At 39.1% G+C, this 25,084-nt stretch overlaps 1 protein-coding gene across 2 annotated transcripts in view; it reads left to right on the forward strand.

Moving 5' to 3' along the window:
- The first annotated feature begins 1,166 nt into the window (after positions 1-1,166).
- The window catches only part of mthfd1l (methylenetetrahydrofolate dehydrogenase (NADP+ dependent) 1 like), a 57,596-nt gene continuing 33,678 nt past the window's right edge, over positions 1,167-25,084 (forward strand). The window contains exons 1-16 of one of the 2 annotated variants that reach the window (XM_017692479.2): positions 1,167-1,617; positions 7,223-7,307; positions 7,424-7,474; positions 8,015-8,068; positions 8,588-8,712; positions 9,301-9,401; positions 10,399-10,535; positions 11,759-11,870; positions 12,013-12,095; positions 12,467-12,564; positions 14,151-14,324; positions 16,840-16,976; positions 17,208-17,254; positions 19,225-19,332; positions 19,553-19,627; positions 20,716-20,818. In XM_017692479.2, the coding sequence (XP_017547968.1) occupies positions 1,379-1,617; positions 7,223-7,307; positions 7,424-7,474; positions 8,015-8,068; positions 8,588-8,712; positions 9,301-9,401; positions 10,399-10,535; positions 11,759-11,870; positions 12,013-12,095; positions 12,467-12,564; positions 14,151-14,324; positions 16,840-16,976; positions 17,208-17,254; positions 19,225-19,332; positions 19,553-19,627; positions 20,716-20,818 (1,729 nt within the window). In that variant the 5' untranslated portion in view covers positions 1,167-1,378. Of the gene's footprint in view, positions 1,618-7,222; positions 7,308-7,423; positions 7,475-8,014; positions 8,069-8,587; positions 8,713-9,300; positions 9,402-10,398; positions 10,536-11,758; positions 11,871-12,012; positions 12,096-12,466; positions 12,565-14,150; positions 14,325-16,839; positions 16,977-17,207; positions 17,255-19,224; positions 19,333-19,552; positions 19,628-20,410; positions 20,547-20,715; positions 20,819-25,084 lie in introns of those variants that run through there. The other variant, XM_037537636.1, reaches the window with a different exon arrangement.

The raw sequence follows: 25,084 nt of genomic DNA on the forward strand, positions 1-25,084 counted from the left end.
TTCTCATTTTGAGACACTTGTAAGAATATTCTAAGATTATTTAACTACTGCTAGTCATAGTTTTGTTCGTTTGAATGTTATTTAGTGAAATTATCTCACTCTACTGGTATTACATTTTGCTTTGTTTTAGGGGATATGCTATATAGTGAGACATTTACATGCAGAGTAATGTGCAAACGAATGAATGAATAGTGAGATAACTCTGCAAGAAGCAAAAGGTAACGTAATCCCATTTTGAGAGTTTGAGATAGGTAATTAGTCATTTGTGATGGATTACCTTTTTTTGTTTGAATAACTACCCAACACTAAAGCTATCAACACTACCATTAGCACTTCTATTGCAGTCTGCTGAGCCTGTGCAGCACTCTTTTCTATCTGAAAACATGGAGTTTGCTTTGGGAATGAAGTCACAAACACTTTGCTTTCCTCACTCTTCTTGTGTTTCTCTATTGCACTTGGATAACCTTTTTATTTCCCTCTGAACACTCAAAAAAACATGCCCTCATAAATCAGAAATGACAGATGTTTTATAGTGTTTATGTATTTTGGCATAGGTTATTTAACATCAACATGTACAGCAGGGGCAGTTGTGGGCTGGAAGTTAGGGAAATGGCCCTGTGACCGGAAGGTTGCTGGTTCGATCACCAACAGTCCATGACTGAGGTATCCTTGAGCAAGACACCTAATCCCCAACTGCTCCCCAGGCACTGTGGATAGGGCTGCCCACCGCTCCAGGCAAGTGTGCTCACTGCCCCCTAGTGTGTGTGTGTGTATTCACTAGCATGTATGTGTTGTCTCACTTCACGGATGGATTAAATGTGGAGGTGGAATTTCCCCGGTTGTGGGATTAAATAAGTATCACTTATATTTAATTTGTATTTTCATGGGGCAGTATGCTCATAGAGGCCCTAGACGGCTACCTACCTTTACCTAGTGCAGTTTTCCATCTTAAAAAAAGTTATGCCACATAATGGAATTGAGTCTCTGCTTGCACTCAGACTGAACAGCATAACATGTATGACGTAAAGCAGGTTGGTTTATCAACAATAAGCTTCTAGTTTTTTTATAAATATAATAAAAATATCATAATATTAAAGCTTGTTTTTGTGTATTTATAATATAATGCATTTCCTTTATGTTTTTTTCCTCATAAAAACTTTTTCATTTTTGTAAGAAGTGCTTCATATTGTCTTTTAAATCTTCCATTCGAGCGTGTGAATCGATTCGCTCGATTGAAGAGTCACTCAAAATACCGATTCATTCGCGAATCAGCGTGTCTCGGCATGTTGAGGTTTTGTGTGGGACTGACGGAGCGAGGCAATCGTTCACACCACGACCCAGAAAGTCTCTGACCTCCGCCGTCGCTGGACCTCACATCATGAAGCTTTCTGCTGCTTTCCGCCACGCCTGCCGGACCCACCGGTGTGGAGCCAGACAGGTGAAGCTGTTCGGCCCGCGGAGAAGTCCCACGACCCGTGGAGAGATGAGTGTCTGTTTGCCGGTTAGAGAAACTCACTTCACCTCCGGCGGCGGCGGCGGCGGCGCCGGCAGTGGGAGCTCCGTTCAGTCCCTCAGCCTCCAGAAAACCCTCAGCGCTGCACATGAAAACGCCACTAGGTAAGAACGGAGAAAGACTTTAAGGTGGTCCGTTTTGACCATGTTAACCTTCCAGAGGTAAACAAACGCGACGCGAGTTTGTGGCCACAAACAATGTTTTGGCATTATTTTCGCAACTAGCTAACACGCTAAAGGCTAACGGGGTTGATTGCTCCACGTGTTGCCGGTGTTTGGGTGGAGATGCCCGGGCTGATGTAACTCTCAGCCGCCCTCACATCACCAGCAGCAGCACAGCCTGCCGGCGTACGTAGACGCGTTTATCACAGCCGATGGATAGTTAGCTCTGAGCGTGTTCTCTAGAACAGTTTTACCTACTGCGATAAAGCCAGACCGAACGTGTCCAATATATACTCCAAAAATAAGATGGAAGTGGTTAGTTTTTACAGAGAATCGAGTTTTTGTCGAAAACGAAAGCAAGAATAATGAGGAATTGTGTAAATCGCGATCGTCCAATGGAATTGCAATGATTTGCTTATATTTGCATAAAGCTGATTCCTCAATAAATGAACAGCGGAGCTGATCCCAGATCTGCGTTTTTCACTCTGAGAGGTTTGGCCGTCTGCAGCAGTGTTGTAGACTCCTGAAAGTCTTCAGAATTGCAGATCTGAGTGTCCCCCCGTGCCTTATCGCCCACCAGCTCATGATTAAGCTGGATGGTACTGATTCAGTTTAACATTACATGTACGGTACGACTATCACTAAAGAGTGGTTTAGGCAAAGGTAGGCACCCGCCCAGGGTCCCCTTAAGCCAAGGACCCCTTGAAAATACACGAAATGCTGTACATATTGATACTAAACAATTTACCACAAACAATGTGGATGCCAAACAACTAACCATTTTCAAAATAGCCATTATTTGTGTTTGTAGCCTTCAATTAAGCCTCACCTTTCAGCCATAGTTAGAAAGGACTCGTCCAGGGGTGGAAGACACAACACCTTATGTCCATTTTACCATCTTGGCAGCAAATATGTCTTTGTATGAGCTAATGTTTCTAGTATAGACTAAGAAAATATAAGGTAAACAAAAACGCAGGCTTACTATGCTCTGCTTTAAGGTTTAGGTCATCTGTAGCCGCTTTTCTCACATCTCCGACAGAAAGCTTTTCCAAAAAAGCTGAATAGTTTCTTGTAAAATGTTTCTCAACATTTTTAACAAGGCTGGAGTCAGTCTCTCATTCCCTAGCTTCTTGTTCTAATTTTCTTGTTCCACCTTAAATGATGCCTGTTGAACCAAAGTGTAATGACTGCACCACTTAAGGTGGAACAGGAAAATTAGAACAAGAGGCTGATGAATGAGAAGATGACTTCAGCTTCATGGCTTTTTGTTATCTGACAGTTTTGCATTGCAGATTAGATGCATCAGGAAACCAGCTGGTTGCTTGTGAATGCAAATAAGTCAATTTTTGTCCAAATGATCAATGTTCTTCTTAAATCTCTTGCTTTGCTGTTTTGTTAGCTACTAGCTGGGCAAGACTGTTGTTTGCATTGCTATGGTGACCATCAGTCTGCCCGCCAGTCTTCAGAGCTAAAGGGTGAATTTGTAGTTATATATATATTGACTTCAGTGTTTAAGACCATTTATTGTTATAATGAACAGCAGAGATTTATTTTACTGCAAAAGAAGGGTTATTTTATTTTTACTTGCAAATCTAATTTTGCTGTGGAGCTGCAACAGGGCAGTAACAGATCCACACATTGCCGAACCCTGGTCATGTGTCCATGTTGCTATTTGATGACACGGCTGCCTAAGGACAGACTTGTATGAACAAGGCAATTAAGCAATAATCAGCTTTATGGACAGGGCGTTCTTCAGTGTGATTCTTCTAGGTGTTGAGAGGAAAATCATAGTGCAGCAGAGAAATGCCAAAAGATGTAGGAAAGCAAAATGTTTGTCATCTCACTCCTAAAGCTAACTTTTTTCTTTCAGTCAGAGTGCTCAGGCTTAGCCTACAGTTGATGTTAGTGTAGATAGCTCCAGTGTTGGGGTACTTGCTCCCAAAACAGTGATCTATTACAAGTTACTTCTCTCAATGTATTGGTATCACACTACTGATCATTTCCTCATTGCATTATTTCTATGATACTTTGTACTACATTGTCTCACTATACTATCAGCCTAATTTTGCTTGTTTAAGCATATTTCTTAAACCAAAATATCTGCCAGCGCATTGAGAATTTTTTCCTAACGTAAGCACAAAATTTACAGGAAAAAAAGTTAAATAATCTTATAATATTCTTACAACAATCCAATTCTCATAAAAGAGAACATTAGATATGTCAAGTAGATTTAAGATAATATCGCTTGCCAAGATATAATTTTTTGCAGTCTGGTGTCTCAGCTAATTTAACAATGTGCATCCAGGGGGTCCCACTCTTGTCTTTTGCCCAGAGCTCCAGAGTCATTAAATCTGTCCCGTCACTAAATGTCCTTGATAATGACACTTGCTTAAAAGCATTTGATATTGCCTGGTGTGCAAGCAGATGAGCATGGGAAGGCTAAGTGTTTATGAAGTGACCAAACCTGCACCGTACATCACAGTGGTCTCTCTGTCTACAGATTGTCTTGTTGTGTAACGGCTTGCTCATCTCTCCAACCTACTAATTATACGCTTTCAACTCTTGTCTGCTCACTTGTGTGCATATCTGCAAGTACTTATTGATCAAAACCCCAGGGCATGGACTTTGCAACCCACCTTTCCTGACAAGAATGTTTATGAATGTTTATGCATTGTCATTGGCCCAGAGTTCCCATACATTTCAGTCTGTTCCTACTAATAAGTTTAATAGCATTATTAAGGTAACTGAGATCATTTTCTTGATTTACCTATATTCTGTGCCATCAGAATATCTTACAAACCTGGCAGGCTGTTTTGATTGGACAGTTTTTTTTGTTTGTTTGTTTGTTATTTTTCCTCTCTCAAATGTTAAAGCACATTGCCAAGAAGGAAACTTACTATTTATATCATTGTTCTTTTTTTATCCAATCTAAAGAACTTGTACAGTACTGTGCGAACATTTTAGGCATCTAAGCAAATTTTTTTAGAATAGTCACATTCATAATTCATATAAACATAAAAACAATAAAAAGTAACAATTTCTTGAGTCCATATTTTTTCTTGACACCTTCACAGCCACCACAGAGACTTGTTAATATCATCAGTTCCATCATGAGCACAATTTACTGAAGCACTGATTGGTCAAACCAGGAGTTGCTTTTTAACTACATATAATACTGGGCTTCCTCGAGGAGAGGCTTGAAAATGCTTAAACAAACACACTGACTCATCTTTTTAAGACCTGTAACTGAGATAATCTGGGAATTAAATTATACACCCCCAGTTCTCTTAAAATATTGGATGCATAAAGATTTGTAAAGATCCAAAGCTATGTCAAAAATATAAAACTGTTTTGTATTAATACATTTTCTTGATACACAACAAGTATAGAAATGTTTAGTAGGCAAAATACACCAGCAAAACATAGGGTCACATTAAAAACAACCAATGAGCATCATTTGTTTGAGCATAACATTAGCAGAAATAAACTGTCTAACAAGTGGCAGGAGTTAAAATCAAGCTATTGAAAAGTAAAATAATGGCAAAATAGACTGACATACAATCAGCCGCTTGTTCTTGTGCGGATACTATGCATTTGTTATTTACAGTCTCTCGATAATTTGTGTAGATCTGTCTTTATGTTCCATGCAATTCAGTTTTCTAGCCTCCAAAACCACAGCTGTAGTCACATTTCACGACTCAGTAACATTCTCTGTAGCACTCTGCAGCTCAGTCCCCACATTGAATCAATGATGTCTTATTTGAAATGTAGGCTTTAAGTGTAGTATCTAATTAAGCAAGCGGTCAACCACTGCGTGTTCTTCTGTTAAGTAAAGATGGAACCCTAGGCCTGTATTTGTTTTGCACAATGATGAAATAAACTTAAACTTAAAATTACAGCAGCATTTTTCCTCTAGATGGCGATAGTGTGGTGGTTCTCACACCTATTTTGTGCTTTTTCTCCTTCTGTGGCTCTGATGAAAGACTTGAGCCATGTTGGTTTCAGAATAGTAATAAAGGTTCATGTAATAAAGATTAGTGGTGCCAACCCTGGTCCTGGAGATCTACTACCCTGCAGAGTTTAGCTCTAATTCTAATCTATTGCAACCGTTCTGGTCAATGAAGGCTTTCAGGGGCATCTGAATATTACAGCCAGGTGAATCTGAACTCTACAGAACTCTACAGAACTCTCCTGCAATTTAATCATGCGAAAGGGTGTCCTTAAAAACTCCTTTCTTTTCTCCTTTTTTCTTAATTATAATCAACATAAGTATTCTGCCAAGAAATGTAGTTTCTTTGGAGTATGGTATCGGTGCCAAGCAGTCATGTGCTGCTGAATGAGGAGAAGAACATTCGGCCCAATTCTGTGTACCAGAGTCAACTTTTTAACTTTTTGTCGCATAACAATGAACATATGATAACACAGCATTGTTTAATGCACAAACTTTTGCTTAAAAAGTACTTTTTGTTCACCAAATTATCAGCATGAGTCTAATTTAGCTCCTCTCTTCTCACGTTGGGGCTGAATCTTAAAAGGCTCCCTGCTCCTCTACATAGTGCACTATACAGGAATTGAAATGCCCACCTTCACCTAGTTAACAAATAGTTATGTGGGGTTGAGCCACATCCATACTCAAGACACAGCGCACTATTTGGCTGTAGGGGCTAGTATTTCTTTCATAGTTCTCACACTATATAAGGGGAATAAGCCATTTTGGATTCAGCCATTCTTTTAAGTGACATTTTCTAGGCTTTTATACTACTGTTGTACAGTGAATTATAGTAAATACTTTAATCAAAGCCTGTGATATTAATGTTGGAGTTGTTTAAGCTGTTGGCTGTCTTTTAACCCGTTAGCTAGCTGACCAGCCTAGCTCTGGTTATGAAAAGAAGTTGTAAGCTCCTTAATTTGAACGGGTTCTTACTTATTCAGTACGTTTTGATGGTCCGCATGAGTAGATTAAAAAATAATTTCATTAATGGTAAAAGGATTTGTGTGCTGTGGTACAGTGATACAGAGTTTAGTTGTTTTAATGTGATAATAGGTGTGTGTGTATGGTGTTTTTGTACTTGTATGTGTACTTTGACACACCTCAGCCAATCAGATTTTAGGACCAGAACTATTAATTTTCTAAAAGAATTTTGAATTTTTTTTTGGTAACTAGTTGCCTGGTTTAGTTAAAAACCACACACACACACACACACTTTCTAAGCTGCTTCTCCTTCAGGGTCGCAGGGAGGGGTGTTGTAGCCTATCCCAGCTGTCATTGGGCGGAAGTCAGGATACACCCTGGACAGGCTGCCAGTCCATCGCAGGGCTAGTAAAAGAACAAAATCATAGAAAGTTTAAATAAGTTTCATAGCATGTTTAAATTTTAACTACAGTTTTGTGTATTAACGGTGTCTTTGGAGTTACCACACCTAAAATAAGGGGAAATAGTTGGTGATGTGGGGGGCAGTGTTTACTGTACAGAATTCTAATTTGATGCATTCACCAGATCCAGTACAAGCTTTTTTCCCATATGTGTTTCTGTGTCTCTCTCTGACAGGGAGATCATCCAGAGGAGCAGAGCGGAGCTCGCTTCTGTGGTCAAAGCCCATCCAGCTATCAAACCCACACTGGCCATTTTACAGGTATGCTATGATGGGTAAGGGGGGGGGGGGGTGTGGTATCTACATAGCAGTTGACCCACATAATGTGATCATGTGGATTCTAATAACTGTTCTGATGTATTTTGTGTGTGTGACAGGCTGGTGAAGATGACCGTCTGCTGGAGATGAATAAGAAGATGGCTGGGAAGGTTTGTGTTTCTTTACTCTGACACTTTGCTTCCTAATAGTAAGTAGCATCTTTTTTGTCATCATAGTCACAAAACTTCTAAACTCTTTTTTTTTTTTCAGAATCCTGTTGTTATTGGAAGAGAATTGCTTTAAACATTGGCATCAAACAGATATTTATATATGACTAACAAATCTTTTAATCAACAAAAATTTGACATTTTTGTGCTCTGGAAGAGTAGAATATTTAGGTGATGCTGACAGCGCAAACATATTCATTTTACTGCATTTGTAACCCTCCGTAAGTGTTAATTTCTCTGTAATGCTGTAATGCAAGTTGAAAAATCTGAGATCGCTTTGGTCAACAATTCCTATATTGGTGTATCCCTAATACAGTATGATTGTATAAAACTTTCATTACAGATGGGCCAGTAGAAATAATAACTAAAAGCAAAATATATGACCTTAACGCACAATAAAGTCAAGAACGTGTGGAGATGCATTATGTTTTCTGTGTTTTGCTTTTTGGTCCTGTGTAATTGAGTAATGTTCTGCCCTTATAGGTAGGCCTGAACGTGATGCAGATATGTCTCCCACGACAGTGCACAGAGGAAGAGGTCAGTTACTATTTAACGCACAGTTATGTCTGACTTTTACATAGAAAATGTTTGAGATAGTTTAGTTTTCGGAGGAAAAAGAACCAATCTGATCTAAATGTATTCTGAAACAGTACTCGCTCACACTGTCTAATGTAATGCTGTTAGCTGTGTATTTTGTTCTGTGGTGTCGTAGCGAGTGTGTCCCACTGTTAGCTGAAGTGAATTGATTCAGTAAAAGTAGCTAATTTTAAAATTTTGGGCGCTATAAAACTTTGTTTTTAAATGAATAGAAGTGAACACATACACGTACAGAGATGCACGTTTTCAATTACTGCTTATCTGCTGAATTTAATACATTGAAAAATATGTAAACATATAATGAGGCCTGTATGTAAGTTTGCTCCCTGTAGAGGATGCGTTAGCAAAGGTTAACAGAGGTGTTGACTTATTTTCACTCAAGTTTTCAGAAAAGATCATTTCTTTTAAACAACCTTTCTGATGAATTTCTGTGTTCCTCCTGTGCATGTTCATCTGTAGGTTTTGGAGGAGGTGTTGAGGCTGAATGAGGATGCAAACGTTCATGGTGTGTTCCTGTGTCTTCCCCCCTCATTGCTCTCCAGGAGAATACTGAACACCATCAAGCCTGAGAAGGATGTGGATGGGTACTTATTGTGTGTGTGTGTGTGTGTGTGTGTGTGTGTGTGTGTGTGTGTGTGTGTGTGTGTGTGTGTGTGTGGATTTGTGTGTAAAGCTGTGTTTGCTAATGGCTAATATTTGTGCTGAGCTTACATACACTACTGTGCAGAAGTTTGGAATCATTGTTTTCAGTAATACAGAAATAGTTTAGTTGCAGAGGCCTTTATAGAATAATCCTGATATGATGCCACTGCTACTACTAGAAATTTGTCTAGAATGATGAGCAGAGCTGCAGGTGATTATATAATAATTCAGAAAGGAGTAACATGGTGAATTAAGTTATAATGAATTTAATATCCAGAATGTTAATTATCATTGCCTAACTATCATTAGTTAGTTACATCAACTAATTTATTGTTAATCTCTCAGATTAACATATTGAATAAAACATCCCAAAATTCTGTTTGCCATTTATATTTCAGCCCGTGTCTCATAAATTATTATTGAAAAAGATAATGAAAATGATTCATTTGGCAAACTTTTGAATGGCAGTGTATTTTTGCATAAAGATACAACCTCAGCACCGATATTAACGCATATGTATGTATTTGTAGGGTTTCAGATCTGAATGTTGGACGTCTGGTTTCAGGAGCTCTTTCTGAAGGGCTTCCCTCACCTGTTGCAGGAGCTGTGCTGGAGCTGCTGGCCAGACATGGTGAGTGTGTGTGTATGTGTGTGGTGTGTTCTGTACACATTAATTTCATTAATGTCATTAATTTCAGTCTGCCACTTTAATATATTTGGGTCTTTAGATCTATCTTTTGCTCTATTGCATTGATTCTGTTGACTGTCCTGTGCAACAGACCCACTGTGGAAAGTTTTTATCAGGTTCACATTTTGGTAGCATATAAGCAAGAGAAGGAGCATATTACGGTTTGAATTTAAATTTGAACAGGTCCATAATCCATAGCAGAGACGGATAATTCACCTTTTACCTGCCAGATTTTCAGCTGCATAATAAGGATCATATGGATAAAATTTCATATTGTCTTTATACTGCTAGTACATGTTGCAGTTGCCATAAAAAATAACAAGTGTATTAAAACACATTTGTGAATCCTAGTTTTAGTGGGTTTTTTTCCAAAATGCATGCATAATTGAATCATTGAGATGTAACCAAAGTCATCCAGAGTCATTTGAGATGAAACTTGGGTTTTTGGATTTACACTGGTAGTGATATGAAGCAGGAGGTCTGATGTGTACAATGCAAATACACCCCCAGAGGTGTGCGATATGGCAAAAATATATCATGATAAAACATGTGAACAGTAGAACCACATTTCCAACAAATCATCTGAAGTCTCCTCATTTAGAAAATCTGTTAATTTGTCCTTTGTGTCATCTGCAACTACAGAAGCACGAATAATAATAATAAAAAAAGTGTGTGTTCACGAAAACATTGAATAGTGGTCACCACCCCACTAAATGACCTCCTGATGCTGGGTCTGCTTGGTATGTTCTGTAGAAATTTCACATCAAACCACTCTGAATAACTTTGTATATTTATAAGTAAAATTCCTCTTTAAAGATTGTCCTGTAATATCAAATGACTTGCAAATGACTAAAATGTATTTGTTGGATCATGAATGCCAGATTCATCCAAACATCCATAGCATCTTTGGTGGATTAAGATGTGTCACCTTTATGTTCAGATGCTCCTCTGGCTGGAAAGACGGCAGTGCTGGTTGGTCTAGAAGGGCCCCTGAAGGTGATTCTCCAGGTCCTTCTGCAGAGTGACGGAATGGAAGTCCAGACTAGCCTTTGGAGCTCGGACAGTCTGCAGAAACTGGTACGGTATTCTGGATGGGTAGTTGCAGACTTGTGGTTTCTTTAAGCTTTAAAGACATTAGCTAAGATGAACAGCAACTATATATTTCAGCATTGCCAAACCACTAAATGTGCAGCATTGCCAAACCTCCATGTGATCCTGCTCTATCATCATTTCTCATCAAATCCGTTTAGTGGCTAGGCTTCACTTCATTATGTGCTTCTTTAGAGGACAATCATGAGAATCTAATGGAATCTATAGAATATAATGGAGGACTCAGTTCTTTATGGAATATGCAAGTGAAAAAGAAACAGATCTGAATTTGAATCTTTAATGTTATTGAATAGTATCAGTCTGAATTCTCTCTGGTTGAGATTATTTACTGTAAATGGAAATTGATATAATATCCAATATATATACCAATAACTAGATAGATAGATAGATAGATAGATAGATAGATAGATAGATAGATAGATAGATAGATATTGGTATATATATGTCAAAATCTTATAATTTTATAAGATTTTCTGCATTCATTGTCTCAAACTTAAAGATGCCTGTGCAGTGTGAATGTGTGTTTATGCCAGCAGGGGGAAGCATAACTGCATCTAGATAATGTGTTCACTTGTCTCTTATTAAACTCTCACTAATGTTCATAATGTCTTAGGCCAACATTTAACTTGGCTTTAATTATACATAAAAATCATCTGTTTTAATAATCTGATCATTTCTTCCTTGTTCAAACACAGGATGCACATTTGGTCGGTAAGTGAGTGAGTGAAGAAAATATAGGATAATTGCACCATTTTTGCAAAATTTCTATATAATTCAGTGGGTGAGATGTAAACAGTTGTTCAGAGTGTTTTGACGTGAAATGGTTCATTGTAGAGAAACTTACGGACTCTTACTGACTGATTCTTTTCAGTGATGCTATATACCAGGGTTGCAATGTCTATTACACAAAGAGAGAAATTTTATTTACTACCTGAATTCACCTGTGGATCTTCATGTCTGAGTTTTGTGTGAAACTGATGATGGTAAAATTAGGATAAACCTGAAAAATGTTCTTTGGTTACTATTTTGCATTACAGTGCTCTTAATCCACCTCTCATAAATGAATTAACAAGTATGTTTTAGCCAAAACCTGTATTAAAACAATGTCTCTGGAATTGTTACTGTAGTATTTCACATTCATGTAAACACCCTTTTGTCCTTTCTTCTTCTTTTTTCGTTTCTTTTCACAGATCAGGCGAGCAGATGTGGTTGTGGTAACGGGGACTGGAAGTGTGGAGCTCCTACCTAGCTGGTTCAAACCAGGGGTGACCCTCGTTAACTGTCGCTCAGCCTTAATGCCAGGTGTGGTCTTTTTATGGTGTCTGTGTGCATTAAATGTGCTTTCTGGTTTGGCATCTTTCCTCTCTGGAATGTCAGGCTGTCAATATGCAATACATGTTATTCATTTAAGGAGTGAATTAATATTGTATATACTGTCTCCCAGAGTCTTCAGCCAGTGAGGAGAGGAGGATGGATGCTGAAAGCTGGGCAGAGATTGACTCGATAAGCGCAGCCTTAAGGATGCAGGTCAGGTGACCCTTCTATTTTCAGCTGACATTGCTGAATCCAGTTAAATTCAAAGCATGGCTGCACTAGTTTTAATGTTTCCATAACAAGTCATTACAAACAGTAGAGAAAAAAACGCTAACAGTACAATGTGTTCTAGAAAAATGATGCATTCATTCACAACACAATTTTTGATTACTGAAACAAACTTTGTGTCAGGGCACACAAACACATGTGTTTGACATAGGCTGTGTAATTGATATCCATTGCAGTTTTAACCTGATTACGGCTTTATTTAAGATCACTGGTATGTTAAAATAATTTGCTCTCCATAACTGTCATCAGTACCTGCAGTGTTTAAAATATGTATGTGTGTTAATGTGCTCTAACAGAACGTGGTGAGGAGCAGCATGAGCTGGGTGGAAAATCAGCAGTATCAGCCATGGACGCTTCGCCCACTTAAGCTCCAGCCACTATCACCTGTGCCCAGGTAAAATTATGAAACCCTCCCATACGCTGCGTTACATGTTGTCATTGATAAAGCTGTCATTCTATACCTCCATACCGATTGTGGCATAAAGCCATGGAAACATTGTGTGTTCCAAATGGTCTATACGTACTTAAGGAAATCAAATTAAAGGGTTTAAGTTTAAAGTCTTTAATTTGAATCAACGTGGTCATAGATTTTAGGATATAGACTGTTGTGTGTTGTAGTCGAGACCGCTAGATGGTGAGCCTGAGACAAGATGGAGACCAGACTTTTTTTCCTGAATAAAAAAAAAATTACATAATGGGGGGGAAACATTTAAATCAATTAAGTTAATTGTACTTTCACGGTAATTCATTATCATTCAATATCATGTATATTAATATGTATTTTGCACATATATATATATATATATATATATATATATATATATATATATATATATATGCAAAATACATATTAATATACATGTGCAAAATACATATTAATATACATGTGCAAAATACATATTAATATACATGATATTGAATGATATATATATATATATATATATATATATATATATATATATATATATATATATATAATACCTAATTTTTGAAGTAGCCAAATGATGTGGTGGCCTATTTGGTTCAGGGTGCTAGTCACTTTTTGTGAATCGCCAACTCTGGATCCAGCAAAAGAGCCACAGACTGTGACAGTTGGAGAGAAGCCATCTTTTTGCCTATTTGATGCTTTAAAAGAAAAAAACCTGCATGGTGAACCGAAAATTTCACATTTTGATTCATTGGTCCATAAGACCTTCTTCCAATCTTCAGTAGTCCACTGACGTTGCTGTTTGGCCACGAAAGCCTCTTTTGTTTTATTTTGCTTTCTTGACGATGGCTGTCTTACTGCCACTCAACCTGTCAAACCTTCTTTCCTATTTTACGTTGAGAAACGTTGTTTTTGAATTGTTTTGCTATTTGTCCACACAGTGTTTCACAGAGTGGTGAACCCCTCCATATCTTTACTACTGAAAGACCCTCTTTGGGATAATCTTTTTATACCCAATCATGTTATTGATCTATTGCCAGTTAACCACTTGGTGATATGCACATCATTGCATTCTGTTTTTATTTACATTTTGCACTGTGTCTCAACCTTTTTTGAAACTGTATTGTACACAGAAATACATCAATATAAATGCAAGTTACTTTAAAGGGTGTTATTATATTTGGTGAATTGGCATTACATATTTGGTCTTAAATTGCTTTTGAAGTAACATAATCTTACTATGTTGAAGTTTACTCCTACTCCTTATTACTCCTATGTTGAAGTAACATAGTCTTTACAAATGTTAATTTTACCTTGATGCCTGCAGACATCCTGCTATTCTCTACATAGCATTTGCTGTATATTGAACCTACTGGGGAACAATGGTTGAACGACTAAGATCTTTAACTTTGAGAATGCCAGTAAAGTTATAAAATAGCAGACACATTGTACTGTATACTATTTCTCTGATGTGGAGTGAATCTGAACAGAGCACTTTTTCCTCTCTCTTTGTGTTGTTCACCCTGTACTATTGGTGTCTGTTGTATGCACAGTGATATAGAGATATCCAGAGCTCAGACCCCAAAGCCCATAGTGCAGCTTGCTGAGGAGATTGGCCTGCTGCCGGAGGAGCTGGAGGCTTACGGCTGCACCAAGGCTAAAGTTCGCCTGTCTCTGCTCACACGCCTACAGCACCAGCCCATGGGCAAATATGTCCTGGTGGCAGGGTGAGACTGCTTCATTTGTTGGAACTGTTTTTAAGCCCTTGGTGTAATTTCTGATTTTCACAGTCATTGATTCTTTAGCAACACTGTTAAAGCAACAGTGTGGCCAGTGTTCCAGTTCACCCAACTTGTCCCTCATTCTAAATGTAGTCAGTCATTTTTGGTGTCTGAAGTTTGCTTTTTTACTTTTGTGCTGGAGAAGACTAACAGTTAGCTAACAAGTATTGGAAGCTTATACCCCACCAACTGGCATCCTACACACTACATGCCTGAATCATCACACATTTTAAGGGGGAGTTCCACTGATTTTTCAACGTTTCTGCAAAATTCAGTCTCTGAGGTATAAATAATTAATGTGATTCAGAGGGGTTTGATATGAAATGGTTCATTATAGAGAAACTTGGATTTATTCACAGTGGTGGTGATAGATACAATACAGAGTGATACAGAGTGTGCAAGGTCTACAAATTAAATTACATAATTTAATAAATGTGTTATGCAAATTGATTACTGTAAAATATATTTGGGAAGCTATTTTGCCTTACCACACTTGTATTTACCTTTCCACCATGAATGCCATTTAAAATATACTTTCAGGTCAAAGGCATATCTAAAAACTGTCAGGCAGCATTTGCATAACTATTTCCTGCAGTAGCTTTCTGTTTCGTAGCTTTTGGAGATATTTAACCTGTTGGGTTTCTGGTTCCTGACACCTACCACAATGTTCCACTAGAACAGAGCATTTCCCATTAGACCACTCTAACTCTGACCACTATTTACATCTTAACGATGTATGGTGCAGACATTCATAAGTTGAATTTTCCTAAAACCACACACTTTGGACATGAGACTAGTTCTAACTGACTGGCTACATTTGGGGAAAATTTGTAAATTAGATTTCTCACTGAACTGTTGCTTTAAGTAAGGTAAATTCATCAATAAAAAAACATGTTGGCGATCCAGAGCATCTGAAATACTATTAACATAAGAGAGAGCAACAAACTAAAACTTGAAGGAAGCGTTTGGGATTGCATTAAACGGATCAGCTATGAAAGGCAGCTGTAGTCAATCAAATACTTTCTACAATACATACAAAGTCTTCTAGACAAAGCTGGAGAAGTGAGCTGCAGGTGAATGCTGATCATCAGGCACTGTATGTTTGTGAGGGCTTTCGGAATTCCTCGACAGAGTGAGTGGTGGGTACTCTGAGGGCTCTTATCTGCCCTCTCTGAGGCCTCTCTTTCATTCTTTCATCTGTGTGCGTGTGTGTGTGTGTGTGCGCGTGCGTGCGTGTGTGTGTGCGTGCGTGCGTGTGTGTGCGCGTGCGTGTGTGTGTGTGTGCGTGCGTGTGTGTGCGTGCGTGCGTGTGTGTGCGTGCGTGCGTGCGTGTGTGTGCGTGCGTGTGTGTGCGTGCGTGTGTGTGTGTGCGTGTGTGTGTGTGCGTGTGCGTGTGTGAAGCATGGCTGAGACCGGCCTGGCCAGGGCCCCGTGGGCGCTTTCATGTTGTTGGAGAATGTGTGGAGCCCCTTTATCAGCCCCCCACTCTTTCCTCCTTCTTAAAGTATAGCTTTGTTCTTCGTACAGACGCTCTGAAGCCCACTCCCTCCACTCAATTACTGTCAGCCAGCAGGATGCCTTTGCCGTACTGCCAGAAACTCCAGTCTACAGGCAGGGGGAAGGTGGGGGTTGGTGTTGACGAGGGTGAAAAAGGGCTGTTAGGGTGTGAGAGGGCAAAAATGCAAATCAAATGATTGTTGGTAACTTACAGTTTAAGGTGAGCTTAATAGATGCTACTCGAGTCTTTGCTGTCTTTAGCAATACCTGGTTGTTTATCCATTCTTCTAAAATGAGCACTTCTAATTCTAACATTTGGTTGGTTGAGCTGTGCTTAAAGTTCTTGTCAAATACTCGATATAGACACACACACATGATTGTACCACCATGTTAAAAAATGCTGTTCAAAGAAACATCTTTGACTTAGGAGTGAGCAGTGTGTAGATATTTATCATTGTTAATATGTGATACAATTTATAACATTACAATAAGCTTTACTTGAGTGTGTTATGGGTTTGAAAGTACTTAAACAGCAAACTGCCATGTTTCATTATAAAGGGAGCATAATCAAGTAATTGCAATATTTGAAACATTGAATAAAAGTCATTGTACTGTATTGATGGTGTGTGTGCGCGCGTGTGTGCGCGCGTGTGTGCGCGCGTGTGTGTGTGTGTGTGTGTGTTTTGACGTTTTAAACCTCAGGATGAACTCCATATTATAATGCATATGCTGTATCAAAATTAAGTATAATGCTGTTATAGTTTTGCCTGTTTTACATTGCTTGGCAACAGTAGCAAACTATTGCTTGGTGAAGGTTCACTTATTTCTAATGATGTTATAATTTTGTATTGCATACTAATAAAATGTTGCTTTAGTTTGTGATATGTTGACTGTTGTGAAATCACTAACATACAGCAGCAGGTGGTTGATTGCTTTAGCTTACTGTCTTGTTTGTCTGCTGTAGTATCACTCCTACACCTCTTGGGGAAGGCAAAAGCACAGTGACCATCGGTCTGGTCCAGGCACTTTCCGCTCACCTGAAACTCAACTCTTTTGCCTGCCTCAGACAGCCCTCTCAAGGCCCCACATTTGGAGTCAAAGGTATGCATGCATTCATAAGAATATCCTCAAGATGCACTGTATGTCCAAAAGTCTGTAAACACCTGCTCATCCAGTGTTTCTTTTGTAATGGGTGTACCTTAAAGTAAATGAAATTACAATTAGGAAGGGTGTCTGGATATATTTGAGTACTTATTAATGGCCAACAAATTGTGTACCGTTGTAAATACATACTTACGTAATTTATTTATTTCTCTCTTTTTTCGTCTGCAGGAGGGGCTGCAGGTGGGGGCTATGCTCAAGTCATCCCTATGGAAGAGGTAAGAAATCGAGGCTTATATGCAGGATGTATTAAGGAATTCTCTATACATCCCCTGCACCTTCCACAGCTCAAAGCAGGATGCACAGACTGATTCTACAAACATCAGTGAAAGAATGGGTCACTCTCAGGAGCTCAGTAAATTCCAGTGTGGTACCGTGATAGGATGCCACCTGTGCAACAAGTCTAGTCGTGAAATTTCCTCACTACTAAATAGTCTACAGTCAACTGTCAGTGGTATTGTAACAAAGTGGAAGCGATTGGGAATGACAGCAACTCAGCCACAAAGTGGTAGGCCACGTAAAATGACAGAGTCGGGGTCAGCAGATGCAGAGGCTCACAGGTCGCCAACTTTCTGCAGAGTCAATTGCTTGGCCTTCAGATTAGCTCAAGAATGGAATGGGTTTCCGAAGTCAAGCAGCTGCATCCAAGCCCTACATCACCAAGTGCAATGTAAAGCGTCAAATGCAGTGGTGTAAAGCGCAGCTACTGGACTCTAGAGCAGCGGAGATGTGTTCTCTGGAGTGATGAATCACACTTCTCCATGTGGCAATCTGATGGGCAAAGTCTGGGTTTGGCTGTTGCCAGGTAAACGGTACTTGTCTGACTGCATTGTGCCAAGTGTAAATTTTGGTAGAGGGGGGATTATGGTGTGGGCTTTTTCAGGAGTTGAGCTTGGCCCCTTAGTTCCAGTGAAAGGAAATCTTAATGCTTCACCAGACCAAGAGATTTTGGACAATTTCATGCTCCCAACTTTGTGGCAACAGTTTGGGGTTGGCCCCTTCCTGTTCCAAAATGACTGCACACCAGTGCACAAAGCAAGGTCCATAAAGACATATGAGCGAGTTTGGTGTGGAAGAACTTGACTGGCCTGCACAGAGTCCTGACCTCAACCCGACAGAACACCTTTTGGATGAATTAGAGCGGAGACTGCGAGCCAGGCCTTCTCGTCCAACATCTTTGTCTGACCTCACGAATGCACTTCTGGAAGAATGGTCAAAAATTCCCATAAACCGTTTCATAAACCTTGTTGAAAGCCTTGCAAAAAAAGTTGAAGCTATTATAGCTGCAAAGGGTGGACCGACATCATATTAAACCCTATGCATTAAGAATGGGATGTCTCTTAAGTTCACATTTTGAAAATATAGTGTAGATAAATAGCTTTTTTAGTGTTTGTGTTGAGTACCCAGGATGCACATGCACACACTGTACCTCATGGTTTGGTGAATAAGTAAATACAGTATTAATGCAAGAGGTTAGGCCTGTTACAGTCATGAAATTTGAGTTGATTACCATGATTAACAACTTAATTGTTCTTTTTTTTTGTCCATTGTGTGGAGTTACTGCGGTCAGGTGATTATGTAGTTGTGACAGGCCTATAAGTGGGTGATCATTAGACATGCAGTTTCAGAAGGCCAATTGTTCATTAGCCTAAGCTCCAGTGGAAAGAGAAATGTCTGGAGATGGCACAATATCATGTTCTTTTCTAATGCCAATACTGATTTTGATTCATTAAGAATAATCCAGCAATAATGTTTGATCTTTGAAAACTAACAAGCTATTTATTAGTTTTACTAACAAGCACCTCAAGATAAGCATGACAGCCTACTTTGATTATGTGCTACTACTTCACAGGAAGAACTATACAGCTCACTCCACACAGTGTGAGAGTGCTATTTCAGGATAGATTTATTACAGAACTGGATCAGAAATATTACATTTTGTTGCTCTGATGTCTGATCCATTATTTTCTGCTAATATAAGCCCCATATTGATACTTTGTATCGGATTGGTGCCATCTGTAGTCTTATCTGGTCATCTACTTTCAGAGAAAGAAGAAACTTGCTCTGAACACATGTGGGTAATTACAAAAGTATGCCTTCATCTGATCTCTCTCTCTCTCTCTCTCTCTCTCTCTCTCTCTCTCTCTCTCTCTCTCTCTCTCTCTCTCTCTCTCTCTCTCTCTCTCAGTTTAATCTACACCTCACTGGTGATATCCATGCCATTACTGCAGCCAACAACCTGGTAGCAGCAGCTGTTGATGCCCGCATCCTGCATGAAGCCACCCAGTCAGACAAGGTGCTTGATTAGACGGAAGTGTATGCACTGTAATAAATACTATCTAAAAGAAAACTCCAAACCAATGCTGATATAAGACGGTGATATAGTATCATGGAAATTTGCATCATTATCTGTATTAAATTTGATTTTAATTTTTTCAAAAAGTTGACTTTTCTAAAATCTGTCACTTGCCATAGCTTGTAGCTATAAAGCTTGAGCTTTGTTGTCCTCTTCTCAGGCTTTGTATAACAGGCTGGTGCCATCTGTTAACGGAGTGAGACGCTTCTCTCCAATCCAACTGGGCAGACTGCAAGTATGTTCACAGGTTCCTTCCAGACTTCTCTAAGACATCAGCGTGCCTCATTCTTGACAGCTCCTGCTAATGACAATGTTAACTAACCTAGCAGCAATAACAGCCATAATCAACATTGATGGCAAGTGTTTAAACTCCTCAGTATATTCATCGATCCTACCGGTTTCCTACTGGAGGTTTTTAGTCTAGATGAATTTTCCATGTAAATAGCCATAAAACCTTTAAAGGTTAACCCATTGCTTTTATGCTGATCTCATGGACCTCAGTGTCAGATTAAAAACTAATGTAAGTCTAGGGGCCAGTGCAGGGGCTGCAGGCTTTCATCACACGTGATTTAATTATTTTAAGGCTGAGACCAAATTAATAATTAATTTTTGCTTGCTTTAGAAAGAAAATTCATTCGAGGTCGCCTGTTTCTTACGTTATTCACTTGACTTGAAACAACAGATCCTTTGTTACAGGTTAATAATTTATAAACTGGGCGTATTTGTGCTCCCTTGAGTTTTGAACACACACTTTATGGATGTTATTTGCTGATAACCCAAGCATGAAATCTGAATGCAGTCTAAACTAAATAAACAAATATTTGAGAAAGTCCCACCTTACAAATCAGAGGTAATTCTATATGTTGTTTTTTTTTTCTAGAGAAGTTGACAGCAAGTGTAGTAACATGTGTCTCCAACAGGTGCCCTCGTAACCCAACTCTAGACTTTTACTGTCAAGAGGCCTTTACAGTTCTCTACATTTCCTGCTGTATTGTTCTGCTTACATTGCATTTGTCTTGCTTCCTCCCTGTAGAAGTATTTAGCCTCATAAGGGTGATTACACTTTTAAGAGTTTATTTATTCAGCAGCAGTCGAGATTTTGTTGGTTTCTTAGGAAGAGAGAGATAGTGGTCAAAGAAATACAGTATACTAATGTGAGTCCATTCACTGAATCGTCCAACTGAACATTATTTGATTACATTGTTTTGTCTACTGTCTAGCTTTAAAGAAGAGCCCTCAGGGTTCTAGTAAGGGCTCCAGTCCTGAGCTGTTACTTATCCATCTCCTCTCTGTCTTTTTCCTTCCTTTCATCTTTCTTCCCAGCGTCTTGGAATCAACAAATCTGACCCCAGCACCCTCACGCCAGAGGAGGTCAGTTCCTTTGTCCGCCTTGACCTTGATCCGGCGAAGGTCACTTGGCAGAGAGGTAGGAGCCAGCTTTTTTGTTTCTTTAAAAAAAGGCAGTTAGCTTTCCCATTGGTTAGTAAGGAAGTTGGTTTTCAGAAAGTTGGAGCTGGAGTATTTCTGATGCAGAATTGATTCTACCATATCCCTGTTTTGAGTGTTATATAACATGCATACATAACTAAATGTGTAAAGGTTCACCACTTTCATGGTTCAGTTTCATGGTTCAGTTTCATAGTTCAGTTTCATAGTTCAGTTTCATGGTTCAGTTTCATGGTTCAGTTCCTAGACCATGGTTTTGTTTGTATCACGTTTCAGCATGGAGGAATGTAACCGATTTTGAGCCCCATATTTAATGTTGTGCAAATATAAACCAGAAGTCTTTCCAAAAAGAGAATAAAATAAATGTTTAAAGTACTTCTTTTACAAAATTGCAAAATGTCAAAACCAAGTAAAATAAAAGTAAACATCAGTAAGTAGAACAAACCATCAGCAGATGTAATAAATGCAAACATCAATTGAAAGAGCAACTGTACAAATCAGTGCATTTAAAAATGTAAACAGCAAGAAAATTAAATGTAACAAACAAACTGATTTCTGTCATACTTGCAGTGAATTGTGCACCAGCATACAGGAGTATTACAGATCAGTGTATTGAACTGGATTAGAATACAGAAACAATATTCGTAAAGAGAAAGCACTTCACTGCAATTGGAGTCAGTTTTGAATGTACTTTAATGGAAAGGTAAGTGATGCTGTCATGCAGTTTAGTCACTATCTGAGCAAGGACAGGAATTTTCCTCTAGCTTAGAAGCTTAAGCTGCGTTTCACTTCCAGTGAAGTGCAAAATACAAATAGAAAAGGAGATTACTGTCATGAACAAAGGCTCAGTTAAAACACTGACGGTATGCCAACTTTCCCAAGATGATGGTGGTCATAATTGCGTCTCTTACTTTGTTGACTTTTAGAATGGCTCATGTAGGTGTACCTTCTTTGAAAGATCTGAATACGTTTTATTGGTTATATAAGTTATAAGTTTTACTTACTTTAGGTTATAGGTTTTACTAGCACAGCTCAGCTGTGTTGTTAAAAGCAATGAAGTGTGTTCACATGCTGGCAGTAAAAAAAACTGTTTCCATGTCATTTGCATGACCAGCAGCGAGGCAGCCGTTTAAATGTTCACATGGTAGAAGCGTCGAGTGAAATTCATAGTGATCAAGAGAGCTTTGCATGTCTTTTATTTACTTAGTTCATGAGAATACAACAGCACTTTTGTAAAGTTTTCATTGCTATCGAGAGCTTTTTTTATTATTTAAGTGATTTATTTAAGTGATTTAAATCTGCAGAGGCTTGACTTTTAAAATGGCAGCCTAGGCCTACCGTGTGCCCTACAATAGCTACACCTCAGACATGGATATCCACACCTACATTCTCTTAGGCATATTCATATTATCTGCACTCCTGGCCAAATGTACATATTTTGTTCATTTTTGAAGTGGAAAAATTATTTTGGAAATAAGTGCTGTGGACTGAGCTCTTTAACCATCACCAAAGGTGTTTTCTGAGAAAAAAAGGTGCAGCATTTGATGAAGAAAACGCCTTATCAGTTGTTAAAAATGGAGGCGAGTCTGATATGCTATGTGCTTGCTTGGCAGCCAGTGGCAAGGGAAACATCGCACAGTTAGATGGAAAGACGGATTCCATTGAGTATCACCAAATTCTGGCAAATGTGACAATCGCGAAACTGAAGCTGAGAAAATATAGCTAAAATTCCGCCCTGAACTGCTTGAAGCTCTAATGTGGATTCATTTTTCATGAGCGCAATGCCATGAGGACAACAACTCTTCCACGATGGTGCAACGGATGGAGGCTTTATTTCAAGGCTATCTAGAGATTTGTTTGTTTTTGTCTGCCTGTGTGGTCGGCAGAGAGCCTGCTAAGATAATATACACCACAAAACACTTAGTGGATGTTAGGCTGTTTATACCAGCAGACGTTTCTTCTGATTTTACATACTCTGTGAAGCTGTTGGGCATTTTTAGTGGGCAGAGTGGCCACACTCATCAGTATGCACAGATGTAGATGTGTACTGTAGGTCATAACTCTGGACCTTAGTTCCACTTGAAGTCTGAATAGTGGGCAAGTCTAAGCCTGTTGGTCCTGTGTGTATGTGGACGCTGGAATGCTCTTGCCTCATTCGCTCATGCTTTGTGTCATTGTGCCTCAGTTGAGTTGCCTGCTGTCCCACAGCAATCACCAGGCCCTTCCTCTCCCTTCTTAGGCCCCCTAAGATGCATTGTAAAAAAACTAACTACTTCTAGGAAACAAAGCTTGAAGTGTTTTAAAACTCAGCAGCAATCCTGAAGAGAACGTGGAGTGCTGTAGGTATTGTGTGATTCTTTCCATCCCCAGGTTATAAGAGAATGGATTACCCTGGGAACTACACAGGACCTGTTCTAATGATTCATGGTTATTCAGGAACTGTAAGATGGTTGATTTGTGCAATATGTGACTTCCCAAAAGTCTGATTGTGTCCAGGTTTTCACAAAAAGAGCAAGTGTGATTCAGGCAAACAAAAGTGGTTGGAGAGCCTCTAAGGATCATTTATCAGTTTGTTTTATTTGGTAATGGTTAACACATGTAGAATCAAAAGAAAACTCCAGCAGTTTTTAACCTAGTCTCTGTCTGGCTTATTTGTAGCATGCAGACAATTACCACGCAATAATTTTGTTGACAAATTATGCATTGATTTAAAACACACATAATGGAATCCAAAGGGCAGGTACTGAAGCAGCTTCCTATTGGCGTCTGTTGGAAGTTTTAAAGTCATAATTTTTTAAGTTTCTTTTAGCCACAGTGCACCAGCCAGCTGGAATTCAGTACAGGATACTCTAAAGCTCCGCTTGCTGGTGTCACTTGACCCTTTCAATGTTTTAATCTTCAACCATGTCTACTCAGCCTGCAACCTCTTGATTTGATTTTGCTTTTCTTAGATAATTTTCTGTTGTCAAGCCAACTTACTGATCTTAACTGATGTTCACAGGCTGCTGTTTTCAAGCTTTAACCACAAAACTTTGATTGTAGAGCTGATATGGCAAATGTAGAACTGGGAGCTTCTGAGACTGATTAGATGTACAGTTTTTGTCCAGAGTTCTTTCAGTTCTGTTTGTAGGTCACTATTCAATTTGAAGCAAATTTTGTAAAACTGACCATATTAAGGCCTTTGTACAAATTGGATTTAAATTTTTTTTTTCACACACACATACATACATGCATTTTGTAGTTCTACAATTACATCGTTTCTCTGTGTAATTTATTAGCCCCCTTTTATATTTTCTTCAGTGGGAAGGACCCTTATAGAGTCACCACAGAGCAGGTATTATTTGGGTGGTGGATTATCAGCAGTGACACTGATGTGGTGATGGTACGTCAGTATGTGTTGTTATGGTACGAGTGGATAAGACACAGCCGGGCTGCTGGAGTTCTGCTGTGCATACAGCAGAAATGTTGAAAATACTTTAACCTTACATTCATCACCACATCTGCTGGTGACTAAGCCATTAGGGGACACTTTCTGCCCACTGTGTCCAGTTTACCGCTTGCTCTGCACTCTGGGAGTTGCAGTCCAGCAGGTTTGAGGATTAGGTTTTGGGATGCAGCTGGACTGGGGGGGAGACTCCTAACTTGCAAACACCCGCCTGGGAACAGCTGTTGTTTTAGCCCACCACTGGCCCTCAGGGAGTGAATGTTTCAGTGACTAATGGGATATTTATTCTGTAGGTTCAAGAGTGTGCAGTCAGACGAGGATCTTAGAAGATTAAGACCAGCTTTTGTCCTCCATGGGTGGTGGTGGGAAGGGGCCTGTGTCTTTAAGAATGAAACTAAGCTAATACTCCAAATTGTCTCATTACTGCAATTATAATGTTTAACCCCATCGTGCCTAACATCTTGTCAGCGATCCGTCCAGCGACTTCAGCCTTGGCCTCTTTAAGTTATTAAGATATGCCCCCCAGTGCAGCTGGGACGTGATGGTCATAGTGAAATGAATCAGTTTGAGGAATTGGAGCTTTCTGTGTGCTATATTTTTGTATCACTGTGCTGCGTAGCCTCTTATGCTCCTTGGAACCACCGGTGGTTCTAAAACGCACTTCGTTATATTCTTGATAGAATTTTCATGTTTCTTAAGCTACATTCAAAAGTTGGTGTCATATGAGAGCTGTAACTGTCTTCTTTATAGCCAAATAGATGGGTAATGTAATTTTAAATCCTAATAATAAAAGAAGCTGAG

Source organism: Pygocentrus nattereri, chromosome 4 (assembly GCF_015220715.1).
Source record: "Pygocentrus nattereri isolate fPygNat1 chromosome 4, fPygNat1.pri, whole genome shotgun sequence".
Classification (NCBI taxonomy): domain Eukaryota; kingdom Metazoa; phylum Chordata; class Actinopteri; order Characiformes; family Serrasalmidae; genus Pygocentrus; species Pygocentrus nattereri.